The following is a 15,271-nucleotide window of genomic DNA, read 5'->3' as shown; positions in this document are numbered from 1 at the left end:
TCTGACCATTGAAACTAGAACCAGATCACGCGTAGGTCACAAGCTCCTGCCTCTGAGAAAACACTTGGCTGGGACGTTGGGCACCAGTGTGGAAGGTGATTTATTGAGACAGGAGATTCCTCATTCTGTGCTGTAACCTTTTCAGCTGGACTGTCTGTCCCCATCCCTTGATTTGCTGCGACTGAGCAATATCTCCTGTCAGTGATAGCATAAACCAGCGAACTGCCGGGATTCATCCTTCAGTGGGCAGCTTGCCACAGACACAGACATAAGATAGAATGCTAAAGGCCACATCCGTCTCTTATTCAAGGAGAGTAATAAAGCAGATTTTATTTGACTTGTATAAATCCAGTTTAATTGGCTTTCCTGCTAACACTTTCATTAACATGTAAATTAGCTGTCCTAGAGCTGTTAATTATCTTTGCAGAAAATGTTGGATGTGATCATATACCGTACTCTTTCTTTTTTACTGCTAATGTTTTATACTGAGATGTGCCCATAAATATTCACTGTATTTTTTTTAAGAGAAGGACTAAGAGGCAAAGGCTTTGTGTCATCTTGTAGGGAAACTAGTATCTTCTATTATTCACCAGCCTGCAACCATGTTAAACTGACAGTCACTCGAGAAGCTTAGCACTGGGCTTTATGGGCTTGGCCTTTGAAGGTTCTGGGGATTTTTTTTAAGTGTCTGGCAAATGAGAGAGCAGAGGAGGATGACAGGTGCTCAAAGGCAGCATCCTCTCTTACAAATGTGTTCAAAATTTGGCAGTGGCAGAGAAACAGGTAGGCATTGTGAGGAAGAAAATGGCTGCATTCCCAGTGCTCAGAACAAGCCAATTAATTTTCCTGTGGAAAAAGGAAAAATATCTTCTTAACTTTTTGAATACATCTTAAATTTTTTTTTTTTGAAAATTAGTTGTTTTTTAAGCTTCACCACCTGCTTAAAAATGTTTTCTTTCCTTTAATAATGAAAGATCTTGATGCTTCTCTTAACAAGCTACCATGACAAGTTGCAATCTGGTTATTAACTGCCTGCTTTGCACAAATGGCATCTATCATGTGCAGTTCTACCCCACAAGCAAGGCAGAAAGGACCAGCTTGTTCCTCTGCACTGTGGAAATAGAAGACTGACATGGCATTTGAACAGGGACACAACTACTGAACTGCTGAACTGCCTTTAGCATTAGACATGCCCAAGCCAATAGCAGTGGCATCAGCTGGTCTCCACCATTCCCTGTATTTCCTCAGGATCTGCACAGACAATGCTGTAGCATTTCTGTGCAGTGAAACAGCATGTGGAAAACTACAGCCCCTTTTCAAAGTATGCTGTTGGACATGGGCTTGGGAACAAAAATCAGGGTGAGTTTTAGAAACTTGCAGTAGAGCGATACCAGTGTAACTGCTGTTGTTATACTGGTGTACATTCCCCCTTGGGATGTTTGCTCCAGAATAACTGTGGCAGCCTAACTCTTCGAAGTAAGGATGCTTTATTTCAAACAACAGAAATGGATTAAAATATACATTTGAAAGGAAAATATTTTTCTTAATGTCTTTTTTTCCATACATCATTACATGTTCTTACATATGATTTGTAGCTGAAATGAAATAAAACATCTTAAGATGGATTGATAAAAAGAAATAACTTAGAATAAGGAAGTTTTCAAATGAACTGTAGGTAATGTTAAGTTGTATGTACTTTATACTTCCCTCCAGGGGCCATATCTTTAAACATGAAAATGAAATGTAGCATGGACAGATGATCCATTTCATTAAATTAGAAAAGGGTTTTTTTATTTTGCATCATAATTATGATTTCTTTTGGAACACTGAGGGGGCAAAATTTTATAACTCTAAATCAGTATTTCTTTTCATTTTTAAGGTATTTTTGTTTTGTTCTAAGACGAGTTTGTTGAACCCTTCTGCCACTGCACTGTTGTCTTCATCATCACTAAATGTAACCCAGTGGCTGAAATCTTTCAGATTGGGGTGATTTAAGTTTTCTGAAGTGTGTGCTGGAGAAGTAGCTGGTGGTGCCTGTCTGGAAAGAGGAAAGGAAGAATAAATGTCCAGGTCCAGAAGATTGGTGTTCTCTGGAAGGGAGCTGGTATCCAGTTGTTGTGGATGCTGGCCTGCTGGTGCAGAAGGGTCCTGGAGCTTCACCATCAGTTCTGCAGCACTTGGTGCCGAGGGCTGAGTTGTGCTGTGTGCTGGGCAGGCAGAGGCTGTGGGACCTGAGCGAGCAGGGACGTGAGTCTGGGGGCAGGACCCAGGGTTGTTGTTGTTGTTGGAGTTGAACAGTGACCCACTAAAAAGGGGGCTGTCACTGCTCTGCAGAACTTGGAGATGAAAAGCTGCTGGAGCTGACTTCTTTCTTCGTGGTGGCACCTTTGGGGCAAAGGGAGCGTTCTGGGGAGGCAGTACAATGGCCTCAGCTGTGCTTGCTGACAGGGGCTGCCTTTCATTGCTCCCCCTGCTCTCTTGAGGCTTCCCAGCTTGTGTTCTGGGTTTAGGGACTGGAGTGATCTTGGTTGGTTTAAGAATAGCTCCAGCTTCTAGATACGGCTCTAGCAAGCCAAAAGGAGACTGTGCTGTCTGTTGGTTGAATTGGTCTTCTGGAGACATGGCCTGAGGAGGAAATGAAAGAAGAAATGTGAGAACCAAAAGGGACCTTAAACTCTGAGTCACTACTGGTGCAAGTCTAATAGACAGCATTACTAAGAAAAGCTGACAGTCCTGGAAGAAAAAAAAGCACTACAATGAGGAGGCTTGACAGCACAGTTCTCCACTGTACCTGCTGGGCTCATGCATTGTGCCTTGCACTCACCTTCAGAGAGCTGATGAAGGACCAGGACCCTACAGCCTGTTCAGTCACAGCTCTTTCTGACCATCTCCCTTTTCAGGTTAGGATTTTTGTTCTGGGCCAAATTAACACAGTTCTGAGGAGCTATTTATTAGTTTTGTCTCTCTGCTGACTAATATTACTTCAAGACTGCACAGGGAGGCCCATGCCTTTAGGTGTAGTGTGGGATTCCTTAGAATTCCTTCGGGTTGTGGGCACGTTGCAAAAGGCAGGCCTCAGAGACAGCAGGATGGCAATTTAGAGCTAAGCAGTAGCTTATTTGGTTGAAGGAGAATTAGCTTAAGCTAACTCAATAAATGCATTAAGGGCTCTGTCCTGTCTCACTGATGCTGGCAACTGAAGGTAAAAATAAGCTCTCAAAGTCCAGTCTAGCATACATCCACCATTTAAAAGTATTTAAATAATAAGCCCAGCTCAGTCTAGGAGGGCAAGGACTGCTTCCGATTTCTCACACTTTGTGTGACTGAATGAAAGCATTTAAATTCCTTATTACTCTTGCATAATATTAAAAGATAATATACAGGCTTTTTCCATGCAGGCAAAATATGTAGTCAGTATTTCATGCTGGACATGCCCCTTGCCACTTCTTCCTATGTGCTATTAAGTTGCCTATATTTGTGGTAGAGGGGGATTGGGTAGAGGTTTTCAAGCATACAACTCCCATTTGACCTCCCTCAAATGGAGGAAGGAGTGGAATTCCAGGACAGTCAACCTGAAATAGATCCATTCCTGCAGAAGCTCTCACATAACAAACAGCAAAATAGCAATACCTCTCAGCACCTTTCAAGAGTGACTTGGGAATGGTGACAACTTAAACAAAACAAACTGACCATCCTCAGCATAGACTGTGCTACCTGGGTTGAGTTTTTGCGTGAATCTGCTAAGTAAAGACGGCACAAAGTCCATTTTAGAGAAGAGGTGATGCCTTTACCAAAGGAAGGTAAGGCAGGAGCCCTAACAATTTAGAATAGAGCTTCTTTAGCAGAGATTCTGTCAGAGGAAGAATATAAAAGGCTATATTTGTCTTTCCATTTGTACTCAAACTGCTTTACAAATTAGGTAATAATTTTATAGTAGCTCTAGAGGTCAACTATTGTCTCCATCATAGAGACCTGACATATATTAAAACCTGAACAGCTTTTTATTTTTGAGAACATAAACTCTTGAGTAGACTCCAGAATTCAAACTGAAAAGCTGAATCCCATTACAAGGTGCGTAAGAAAAGCAAGAAAGGACACAGAACTGATGAAGAAGCTGCCTCAAATCTTTACAGAGCAGACCACCCATGGTCAAAATTAGAGACTCTGATAAAGAACAAATGAGTCTTAAATCCTGACAAGACCAAAAGAAAAAGAAGAGAATGGACTGACAAATAGAAAAGCTGAATATGGCTCTCTTTCCAAACTTTCTTGCATTTTTATGCCTTGGTGACTGTAATACACAAAATGATTCCAGCACCTCCTGACATGACAGGACTTCCTGCAAAAAACAACCAGCCCACCCCTCCATCATTCACACTGTGTAATGGAAGCTGGATGCATTTTGCTGCAACTCGCTTACATTTTCCACCTTGACTCCGCTCCTCTGCAGGGGCACTGGCTTCTTTGGAGTTGGAACTTTGGGTGGTGGACGATGAGGCACAGGCACCACTCCTGCCTGTGACCCCTGAAATGAAGCTGACTTTGTGATGCTGGGAAGAGCCTCGGGTTTGGAGGAAGTTTGGTTTCTGGTTGGAACAGGCTTTACTGCATCTTCCTGTACTCCTGAAAAGCAAAACCAAATATGGCATCTTGGCCTGATTAGAACATAGATTCAAGATCGTTTCTTTCATAACCATGTTTCCCAAAATGTTCATGCCTATAGGGCCAACTCAGGCCAAGAAGGTAGGTTTTGGAACTAAGCACAGACCTTTGCAATCCTGTAACATTTGTTAACGGGCTGTTAGGAGAAAACATCCCTGTCTGAAATGATTTCATGCCAAACCAGCAGTACTGTGCCACCATTTGGTCAAGTGGAAAAAACACTGCCTGGGGGTTCAGGAGTACTGGGCTCAAGCTCTGAGCATCCTTTTGCCATTATCTGGAAACCAAGTTTATGATATCAAGAGCATCTTGTAGAGTGTTTTAGAAAGAACTGTAAATGCCAACTGGTGATAGAGTACAAGGGACTGGAAGTGATGCTAACCAGACTAGTTTTCATACTCACACCAAGTGAATGTGAATTTCATAATTAATGTAGAGTAAATCTAATTTCAAAATGCAATGAGCAGCACTGAGGAACAAACATCAAGAAGCCTTTATGATACTTCTGAATAAATGGGATTATTCCAGACTGTATTTGTTCTATGCATAAATGAAAAGGGATGGTTTTCTCCTAAACTGAGAGCTTTGCAAACTCAGGTAGCCATTTTCATTCATAGAGCATCAGCAGAAAGACTGCATGCAACCCTGTGGGGTACAATCACAGTACCTAAGGTAGTTTTGTGCCCTAACTTGCACTTGCAGGAAGTTCTCTTCTCCAGGGACTACACAGAAAGCCTAAACACAGAGTAGCCTTTTAGCTTAGCTATTCAAGCTGAAGTAGTGCAAGCTTTTATCTAGGTTACAGCTGCACTTGCTGTCCAAATGTGAACAGAATCCAGGTTATTTCTCCTAGAGCTGCATTTGCTCTATAGTTCTGCTTGGAATAGTGAGCATTCCGTAAATAGAGCAGCAAATATCCTTTATGCAACTCTGAGCTAACACAGGCACTATCAGTTTAGTAAAATCCCATCTTTGTATTTTATTTTTTCTAACTAAATCTGGACATAAATAACCCAAGGTTTTACTAGTAGCAGGTTCTACAATAAAATATAAAATTTTAATAATTTTGAAAAAAAAGGATTAATATCAGAACTGACAGAGAATACCACATAAAATTTTGCAAGGATGTGTTCAGGTGAAATTCTGAATAGAAATATGTGCATCTGGCCTATGGTTACATGGATACACCTACAGTTTACATTATTTAAAGACTTTCAGAAGTCAGTTAGAAAGCTATGCTTACCTCCTTTGGCCTCCATAAGACATCTAATAGCTTCTTCTGCTTCCTCAGCTGTGGTGGTTTTGATCTGCTTGACATTGTAAGGTTTACTTATTCCAGTCCGGACTTTGGGCTTTAAAAAAAACAGGAGAATGAACCATCTTGAGAGAACTGATTTTTCTTGTACACCTCTAATTTTATAGCTAAGCTCATATACCTGTAAAATTCTGTTCTTACAAGTGGCTATTCAGTGATCTATAAATACTAAATAAATGGGAATCTTTCAGTAAATTGTACATCTTTGCTGCCAGCTGACAAGGCCTGAGTGCCACAGCTAGTGCCTTCACTATCCCTTGTTCAATGCATTAGGGTCCTCATCCAGCAAGGAGTCAGGAGGCATTTCCACATTCAGGTCTTGGTCTCCTCAGGGGATTAACAGCCTTGCTGGCAGTGGTCAAGACTTCTCCTGCATTCTGGACACTAGCATGGCCCACCAAAACAGAGGTGAGAAAAGAACCAAACCATATGATGATAGTGTTAAAAATACAAATCAGAAAGCAGCAATAATGTTCTGGTCTTACACCACTCATTATCTCTCTCCCTCTTTGGCCTTCCTAACTCCTGTAAATTTATTAACATTTTTGTGCTGCCTAACAGGGCCTACAGTTTAGTATTACAGTACAAGAAGTTATCTTGGCATTTTCAGCTCAGACATGTGATGGACTTCCTTCCTTGTACGACAGGTGCATCCTGTACGCAATTCTCAGTGAGGATGGGAGGGAACAGGACAGTGCCAAGGGGCCGTGCTGAGCAGCAGGACTCACTGGCTGCTGAGGGGCTCCGGGAAGCAGCTTGGCAGTTGCCAGGATGGAGCAGGTGGAATGGTTTCCTGGAGAGAGGGAACCATCTGAAGGGCACTTTTTGCCTGATGTTCCAGCTGGAAGAGGAATAAAAAATGGCTTTTTACATTCAAGAGCTGGGACAAAAATTTTATCTGCAATGGAGCAAAACCAATGTGTATTCCGTCACCCTCTCAAATTCTTGAACTGTTTCAGCAAGTGGTTTTGTAGTTAGTCTTTCTTTCATTTAATTAATTAGATAACCTCAGCAGAACGATAACATTGCATTCTAGGCATAGAAATACAGATAGCAGTGTTGGCACTTCTGTGCAATAGACTCAAAAATTAATCAGAACAATCCTAAAAAACTCATTTTCTATTAGGTGAGCATTACAGAATTTGAGTCTGGAAACTGTAAAAAGAGAGACTTTAGGGCTGCAAAGAATAATATGATGTATAGCTTGTCTAATACAGGAGGCAAATATGATTATGTGCATCTAGCAATCAGCTTTCATCCAGAAGTAGCCATAAAAACAGGAGCAGCACAACTCTGCTGGCATCTCAGTGGGACAGAGCTTAGGTAAAAAGCATCACTTTCCTTTGTGCCTCACTGAAAATCATAATCCACTTTGCATTTCTTTCATAAACACAAGAATTGCTTACAAAGAAGAAAAGGACAGAAACTGTCCAGAATAATTAAAATTCTGATTACAATTAATTCAGAATCAAAAAACTGATTTTTGGTCAGTTTTTCAGAAGTCAGCAGGCATAAATACCAGTATCTTTCTTTATTGCCACAAACTGGCTGTTCAATTCACTAACCTGAGAAGTGAGCCACTATGAAACATATTGGCAATTCTATCCTTACTAAAGACATTTCTTTTTGTGGAGTATCTGTCGTCCTGAAAACAAACTTCTCCCACTACTAATGGCAGTAATACTCAGGCTGAAATAGGCTGGGAAGCAAGTACAAGTTCCTTGACAACCTGACATTTCAGAACAAGGTATGACTTTCTTTGTCACCCAGATGTGGCAGGCAAAAGCTGTTCAGCTGGGGCCAACACCACACTAAAGAAAGTTCAACTCACCAGGAGGGGGAGGCCTCTGTGGTGGCTGAAGTGGCCGAGGCCTGGTAGGAATGGACAGAGACCTGCTGGGAATGCGGCGGCTGTGCTCCCCACTTGCCTCCAGCTCCCGCTTCAAATCTGCGAGGTCTGCGTCATCTAGGGACATTGTAGGAAGTGTCTGTATTAGATACACACTGGGTGAGGCACACCAGATTTGAGATCAGGAGAAAAGTGACTATGAGTGGCAAGCCTCAGCCAGGTCTCTCAGCAACAAAACAGCTCCGTTCACATTTTTTGTTCTCCCCCAATGTCTGCCTGCTCCCACTGCAGGAAACATCTACCTTTTTGTCAAATGCTTCTTTCTCTCTCTCTCTCTCTCTCTCTCCTTTTCCACCATTTATTAGCTGTTTGCACCAACACAAAGAATGCCTGTGTCTGCTTCCAGGGTTACTGGGCACCTTGTTAGATTCTGAGATTTTCACAGCCAGACTTAGTGGCAACCTGCTCCCATTCTGTCTGTCATGGCTAGTCATGGTGAATTCCATCCCAAACATAGGAATTCCATTTGAGGATTAGACACCTTTTCTTGCACAGGATAACTCTTTTTATACCAGAGAAAAATCTGTATGAATGGCTCAATCATAACATCTCTGTTTTCCAGCAAAAGGTACAGCTGCCTCAATCTGCTAGCTCTTGGCTGCACCTTACATCACTAACTAATTACTCAGTCTTTCATCCCATCTAAGCCTTTCTGACAGCTGGAGAGGGGAGAAGTATGGATTGCTTTATTTTCCCCCATCTGCTATAGTGAAGACTTTCATTTCAGTCCTCTCACTCTGCTGTGGCTGCCCAGCTATGCAGCTCTTGTTCTTTAGAGTTCCAAGATTCACTGGGCTTAGTTTTGTCCCTGTGTTTTGGAGAGATGGAGAAGGAATTATGCAGCAGTAATCTCTTGCACTTGAGGCATTTGTAAACAAATTCTTGTTTTTCGGAAAGCTGTGCTCTGCAGGGAATCATGAGCTGCCTCACAGCTTCCTGCTCCCACTCAGCAGCAGATGGCAGCCACAGAGACAGAGCCTGTGGTCTGCCCAACACGCCCTTCCTGTGCTCTCTGCATTTGCAGTACTTCTAAGCTGCAGATATGGGCTCATCGGTAGGACTCAAGGAGTCAAGCAGGTACCTGGAGGCATGGTTTGAAGTTTTGGCAGTAAAACTGAACACAACAAAAGCCAGCCATTACCACTCAATTCCATCCCTGAAAGGCTGCTGGCAGGGACATCAGTTTAGTGAAGCTGTGCCATTCCCTGACCTCAGAAATACACACACACTATTGTGCCTGCTACTGTTTTCCATCTGTATCTACCACCAGCTACAGAGTCATCATACCTTCAATTAGAAGTTATTCAGGCAGAATTGGGAGCTTATGGAGGAATCTGAAATTGCAGACACTTTAATTGAATATATAATATTTTGAGTTATGTGAGATCATGACCCCACCTTGACCTCCTTCAAACTATACTCCATTACCTCTATTTACTTTGTGATATTTTTTTGTGGAGAAGAGTTAGTGTGAGTGACAAGACTCACTGCAATTCTCTGTGGCTTAATGAATCATTACACAATAGGCCAGAGGTGGTTTGAGGGCAAGGCACCCTATAATACAAAGTGATTGACTTCATAGTATTTAATAATGACTGATTACTCCTTTACTCCGGGATAGGCTTTTGGGTCTGGCCACACTGAACCCAGCCTATGACTCAAGGTGGGCAAGAAAGCCATAAATCACTCTGTTTGGAAAACCTGTCTGTGTAAGTGTATGAATTTGATTTAATCTTTTTGAACTCTACTTCTGACTCAATCTTTGATGGTATTAAAAGTTTTCACTTTTATGTCAGAAGACAAAGCACTTCTGAGAGAGTGCAGAATGACAGCTACTGAATCACTTGCTGTCACAATCAGGTGTTTAATACATATCCCAGCCTGTCAATGCTTGGCCACTCAAGCACATCCTGATCACATTCCACTGTAAGACTGGCTTGGCTAGTTCTTGCCTCAGTTTTTATCAGTTTTCTCTCCACAGCTTTATCTTCTTTTTACCCAGTCACTTCACAATAACGTGCAAATGAGCCAGGTAACCAAGGAAAAAGGTTACACATTCATGAAGTACCTAAAGAATGATTATATGTATATATATTCTATGAACCTCGAGTCCTTCAGGAATAAATCAAATGGGAACAAAGGAGAAACTTCAAGCTTCTGAAGTAATTTGAACACAGCAACCTGCCAGCGGACAGCTAACTCTTCTGCCAGTGCTACTGCTCAATGGACAGAGTTGAGCCCATCACTGAATCAACAGGATTCTTCTGGTTTGATTTTGCTTTGGCCCTCACCAATAAGAAAAGAGCATGCAAATTTTTTTCTGACTAGAAAAGGAAAACCAGGATTTTTCAGCTTTCTTGCCTTGCCCTGGCCTAGAGAGGAGAATCATCATGAATCATCATTTGTATTGCTATTATGCCTGAGGACCTCAGCTACAGTCACTAACTCAAAGGGAATTGAGCATGAATAGGTATTGCAGGAGAACCTAGAATTAAAATATAAAAGGACAGGGAAATACATGCAACAGGAGAATAAACAACAATACTTCAGGTCTTACCTTAAGGAAGGTGGATACTTTACCTTTATACAGGCGGGGGGTTTGTCCAGATTTGTTTGAAAAAGCTATGGATGCACGGTGTCCTGTGTGCTCTAACATATCTTCTACTGTGTCTGCTGCTAGGTGTTGACACAGAGCATCCTCCAAATAATCATCTTCATCCTCTATATCACCTGGATTAAAATATTAGATAACAAATAATTAATGAGAAAATTCATTCTCTGTCTCTCTACAGTTCCAATTAATTAATCTATACTATCAGTTAATTTAATATATAGGCAGGGCAAGATTCTTTGTGTAACCACACCATGTGTTTCATTACAGTGTGTCTCTACAGACAGCTGTACCATACATTGAATTTGCTAACATATGACAAACATAATTCAAACATAATTCAATGTTGAATTGATAGGATGACCTAGGCAACAGTTCTATGGCCAGGCACAGAGTAAGGTCATGGCTTTAATTACAGTTGTCTTTTTAAGAAGTGTGGCTTAATTACAAATTAAGGTGCTACTGACACGCATACTCTACTGCACTGACTCTGCAACCAAAGTCAGCAAAGGAATTTCTCACTACTTAGCTTAGAAGCATGTAGCTTACCTTCTGACTCATAGTCCAAACTTGAGAAGTCAAAATTTTCTTCCAGAAGGTGGGAGTTTGCCGTGGGGGACATGGGGACAACACTGTCTCGTTTTCGAGCAATTTCTTCCTGAAGGCCCTTTAGCCAGTCCTTAGTCTTGGGCTGGATCTTCACTATTCTGCCTCTAACCTAGGCACAGAAAGGATTGTTTCCCTTTGCCAAGCACCTTCAAAAAATGAGAATGCTTGAACAGAATAATCAACTGCTGCCAGCCTATTCAGAATCACGTAGATCAAAGACTGTGAGTTGAAAGGGACCCAGAAGGATCAGCAAGTCCAACTATTAAAGGAATGGCCCATGCAGGCACTGAACCCAGGATCCTTGATGTTATCAGCACCATGCTCTGACCAAGCTGTACAACTGCTTCAGAAACTGATGTGACTAAAGCTTCACTTCAGAAGCTAAATGCAAAGGAAACACTCTACTTACTGCCACAACCAAGTTTTCAGACTGTACAAATATTCTTGAAAGAAAATGAGCTTCACAGCTCAAAAGCACTGCTGTTGCATTTGGGAAATACTGGAGAAATAGGTGAAACATCAAATATTGTCAAAACACTGGAATAGCAATATTGGCATGAGAGGGTGCCATTTTTGAGTCAACAGCTTTAAAACACACAAGAGTTTTGTATCTGCTGCTCCCTGTAAGGAGACTGGCCAGAAAATCTCATATGTGGTGTACATGGAAGGTATATTTTCAACACGTTAGGACTTCAGCTGCTTACGTGTGGCGCTCTGTGACATTTGGGGTGAAAGGCAGACAATCCAGCAGCTTTGACAGGGAAATTTGACAGTTTAAAAGTTCTCAACTCAGATTCCCAGCACCTTCACATACTGTGTGCTTACAACTGTGTTTCAGTCTGTGCTATAATTACATCAATAGCAAGAGTCAAATTAGAAGATAAAACTGCAAATATGAAAGAAGAATTAAGAGTTAAATCCATTTATTCAGGATTAAGTTTACAGGGCAGTGCCACAAACAGTTTTTTCAACAGGGGGTTGATGATTTGCAGAGTACGTGTGTGGGAAGGAAAAGCAGGGGATGCAAAGGTAAACGCCTACTGCTAATGATGGATTTGCCATGGAAGCCAATGAATCATGTTGTTGCAGCTTAGCAAAAGGAGCCTATTTGATACACTGGAGAAACAAAAAATCTCCAAACCACAATCATGAGGATGCTTTGGCAACAGTAAAAAGTCACACAGAATGTCAGAAGAACTGCTTCAAGCAGTTCAAATCCATGTATTGTGCACAGGTGTCAGAGGCCAGATCCTGGGTGCTGCTTGGGATCCATGAGAAGTCACTTCATGCTCAAACTAAAGTACTGCATAATAGCCTCAGCACCATGTGAAAGTTAAGGACTTCACAAGCACTAACTCTCTTTGAAATAATCCTACTTGATTTAGGTAGAAATTCAAGTAACTCATTCTGAGCAACCACTTTTGAGAAATTTGTTATGGAATTATTATTATAGGTTTGAGAAAATCTTACTTTGGCACCATCTATATCCATAACACGAAGAGCTGACTTGCTGTCTGCAAATGTCACCAGCATTTGACCTCCACAGATCCTAGTGAAAAAAGGCAGAGGAGAAAAACCATTTTATTCACCATTGAATAAAACCCTTTGAAGGTTAGCATGATAGAAAACTATCATATAGATCTATACACAGGATACATATGCAGTCCTATGCATTTGGTTTTAGTTGTATTTTCCTTCACAATTCTATTTTTTGAGGAGGAGCAGCTGGGCTCCCTTTCTCTGCAATCCTCCCATGTGTGACCCCAGCACCCTGCCCTTCTCTGCATCACCCCTGGAACACCAGGACAAACATCTCAGTAGCTGCTGACAGGCTGTTGAGTCCAATAGCTACACACCATCTGGACTAACTTCCATGGTTCTGCATATCCTTCACCTCAGATGACATATGATGTTCCCAGAGTAGTATTCCACCAAGATCTAAAGCAATCAAAAACGAAATAAACCAAGAACAATCCACCAAAACATTCTTGCTTCTTTTCTTTACAAGCAAGGTGGTGCTGCTTTTCCTGAACAGCTTCTTTTGAACCCTCAGCTTTTATTGGTACTTCATAAAACTACACAATAACAGGTCATCAGCTTTCTCCACTAACAAAATCAAATAAACATGAACAAGTTTTGGCAGTGTTTCCCAGAGGTCAACTGTTAGGTCTTTTGCCTCTATTTCTCAAAACAGAAGTCTCACAGCTGTGCTGGAGCCCTGTAGAGAATCAATCAGAATGAAATTAAGCTGCTCTGCCAGAAGGTATCACACTCTCCCTCTCAAACCCAGTGGGTGATAGCTCTGTGAGAAGCTGTACTGTTAACAAACAAGCAAAATGACCCCCAACAGAAAGGAGAGCCAGCCAGGAATTCCTGCCAAGTGTGAAAGAGTGGTGGAAGACAGCAGACCCCGCCAGAGGAGGTGAAGCAGGGCCCAAGGATTCACCAGAAGCAGCAATGCTTGGAAGTGAGGCCAGAATCTAAAGATGATTTACATCAAAGTCTCTGCTTTATGGCATTGTATTCCAGTCAGACAAGAGAGCTGTTGGATTATTTCTTTATAAGGTTATTGAGAGGTGTAAGATATTCAAAACACTTGCAGTTTCTAATGAAGAATTGAAAGTGCTGTAAAGGAATTCTACATACTTAATTTTCCAGTACAAATTGACTGTCCAATACTGTCTGTCAGGACAATAGGGATCTTCTAGTCTGTGGTTTTTAATAGATGCCATGCCATTTCAGATCCCAGACTCACCTGACCAGAACAACAGTGCCATAATCCTCAAACATCTGCATAAGCTCTGTACGCAAATCTTCAGGAAATTCATTTTTCTCTTCAGGTGTTGGTGATAACAGATTTACCACTACTGTGGCATCTAGTGGTCCCTGGAAAGACGACACTTCTCGGAAAACACTGTCCCGGGCAGCTTCATTAACTTCCTGAACTTCCACTTCTACAATAGCTAAAACTGGCCTACACAAAATAAAGGAGAAATACTTATTTAAAAATAAGAACTGCTTATATAAAATTAAAGTTTATATAAAGAAGGAGGACAGGTAAGCTTCATTTTTTCTGCAGTGGTCAACATCATGCCTTGAGCACTATTAATTATATTTCCCAGTCCTACATTAGCTGAACGTAATTGAAGACATACCATAAGTGAATTGAAATAACAATTGTATGAAGCACTTATGGCAAACGTACAGACCAAAATATCAGGATACTTCACTCATTATAAACAGCTGTGGCCCCAAACATCTGTTAATCAGGATGGAAATATATTATTTTCTGTTAGACAAGGCCACATATCTTCTTCCAAAAACAAAGGACAAGGTATTCTAGATGTATAATGTCATGCAGCAAATATGTGCCAATCCATTACACTATAAGCAGCCAACACTGCAAACTTGCTTCTTGAGCCATTTCTTACAAATTACTTCTCTCTGTGTTAGATCTGAATAAAATTCAGAGAGCTATCTGAAAGGGTAGAACTCATCTCATCTCAGTGGGTCCAATCCACATTCTCAGATTTTCACCTGCACATACACACAGACCAGTGACTGGGACAGTTGTTCTTGTAATTGTGCCAAAATTGCTGCCTTCTACTTGCAATAGTCCTGACTCTTGAATACACATTACCAGAACATATGAAAAACAACAGCAGGACTAGAAAGGGATAACAGAGGGGAAAAATGTATAGAAAGCATTAACTATTTCCATAAGCATTGTGAATCATAATGCATTTCCATATGCCACAAAGACACAGCTATGCCCTTTTTCTAGCACAAACCTTGAGAAAGCGAGGCTGCTGACTGTAATTAAAAAGCAGCTTTTGGAGTCAAGTTTGCTGAAATAGAAAACCGTGTATAACAGTCATGTTTCACAGATCGCATCCTCAGGGTCCTATATAATGAGAGCAGCAGCTCTGCCGTGCTTTGCAGAACACAGCAATGTCAGAGCCTTGACACGGAGAAATTGATTGCAAGAGGCATGTTCCTTCACTGCTAGAAGAATACAGAACAGCCCTGGCATGCAAGAGCACCATCAGAAGCACATAGACAGCTACTGGGGGTCACTGAGTGCTGCTAGGAGGAGCAATATTGTAGCATTTCCACACAGTATGCAAGGGGTGAGACAAATATTCTGAATATAAGGGATCTTTCA

General features: G+C 41.4%; 1 protein-coding gene across 4 annotated transcripts in view; it reads right to left on the bottom strand.

The window, feature by feature from the left end:
* Positions 1-1,470: 1,470 nt before the first annotated feature.
* SYNJ2 (synaptojanin 2) overlaps positions 1,471-15,271 on the bottom strand; it is a 64,925-nt gene continuing 51,124 nt past the window's right edge. For all 4 annotated transcript variants that reach the window (XM_021532102.4, XM_085575271.1, XM_085575270.1 and 1 more), the window contains 9 exons: positions 13,862-14,080; positions 12,577-12,655; positions 11,047-11,215; positions 10,467-10,616; positions 7,809-7,943; positions 6,706-6,818; positions 5,906-6,014; positions 4,421-4,623; positions 1,471-2,625 (listed from right to left, as the gene is read on the bottom strand). In XM_021532102.4, the coding sequence (XP_021387777.3) occupies positions 1,843-2,625; positions 4,421-4,623; positions 5,906-6,014; positions 6,706-6,818; positions 7,809-7,943; positions 10,467-10,616; positions 11,047-11,215; positions 12,577-12,655; positions 13,862-14,080 (1,960 nt within the window). In that variant the 3' untranslated portion in view covers positions 1,471-1,842. The remainder of the gene's footprint in view (positions 2,626-4,420; positions 4,624-5,905; positions 6,015-6,705; positions 6,819-7,808; positions 7,944-10,466; positions 10,617-11,046; positions 11,216-12,576; positions 12,656-13,861; positions 14,081-15,271) is intronic.

The sequence above is a fragment of the Lonchura striata genome, chromosome 3 (genome assembly GCF_050655825.1).
Source record: "Lonchura striata isolate lonStrDom1 chromosome 3, ASM5065582v1, whole genome shotgun sequence".
NCBI classification, from domain to species: domain Eukaryota; kingdom Metazoa; phylum Chordata; class Aves; order Passeriformes; family Estrildidae; genus Lonchura; species Lonchura striata.
The sequence above is the reverse complement of the archived record's forward strand: the minus strand, read 5'-3'. Positions and strand labels throughout refer to the sequence as shown.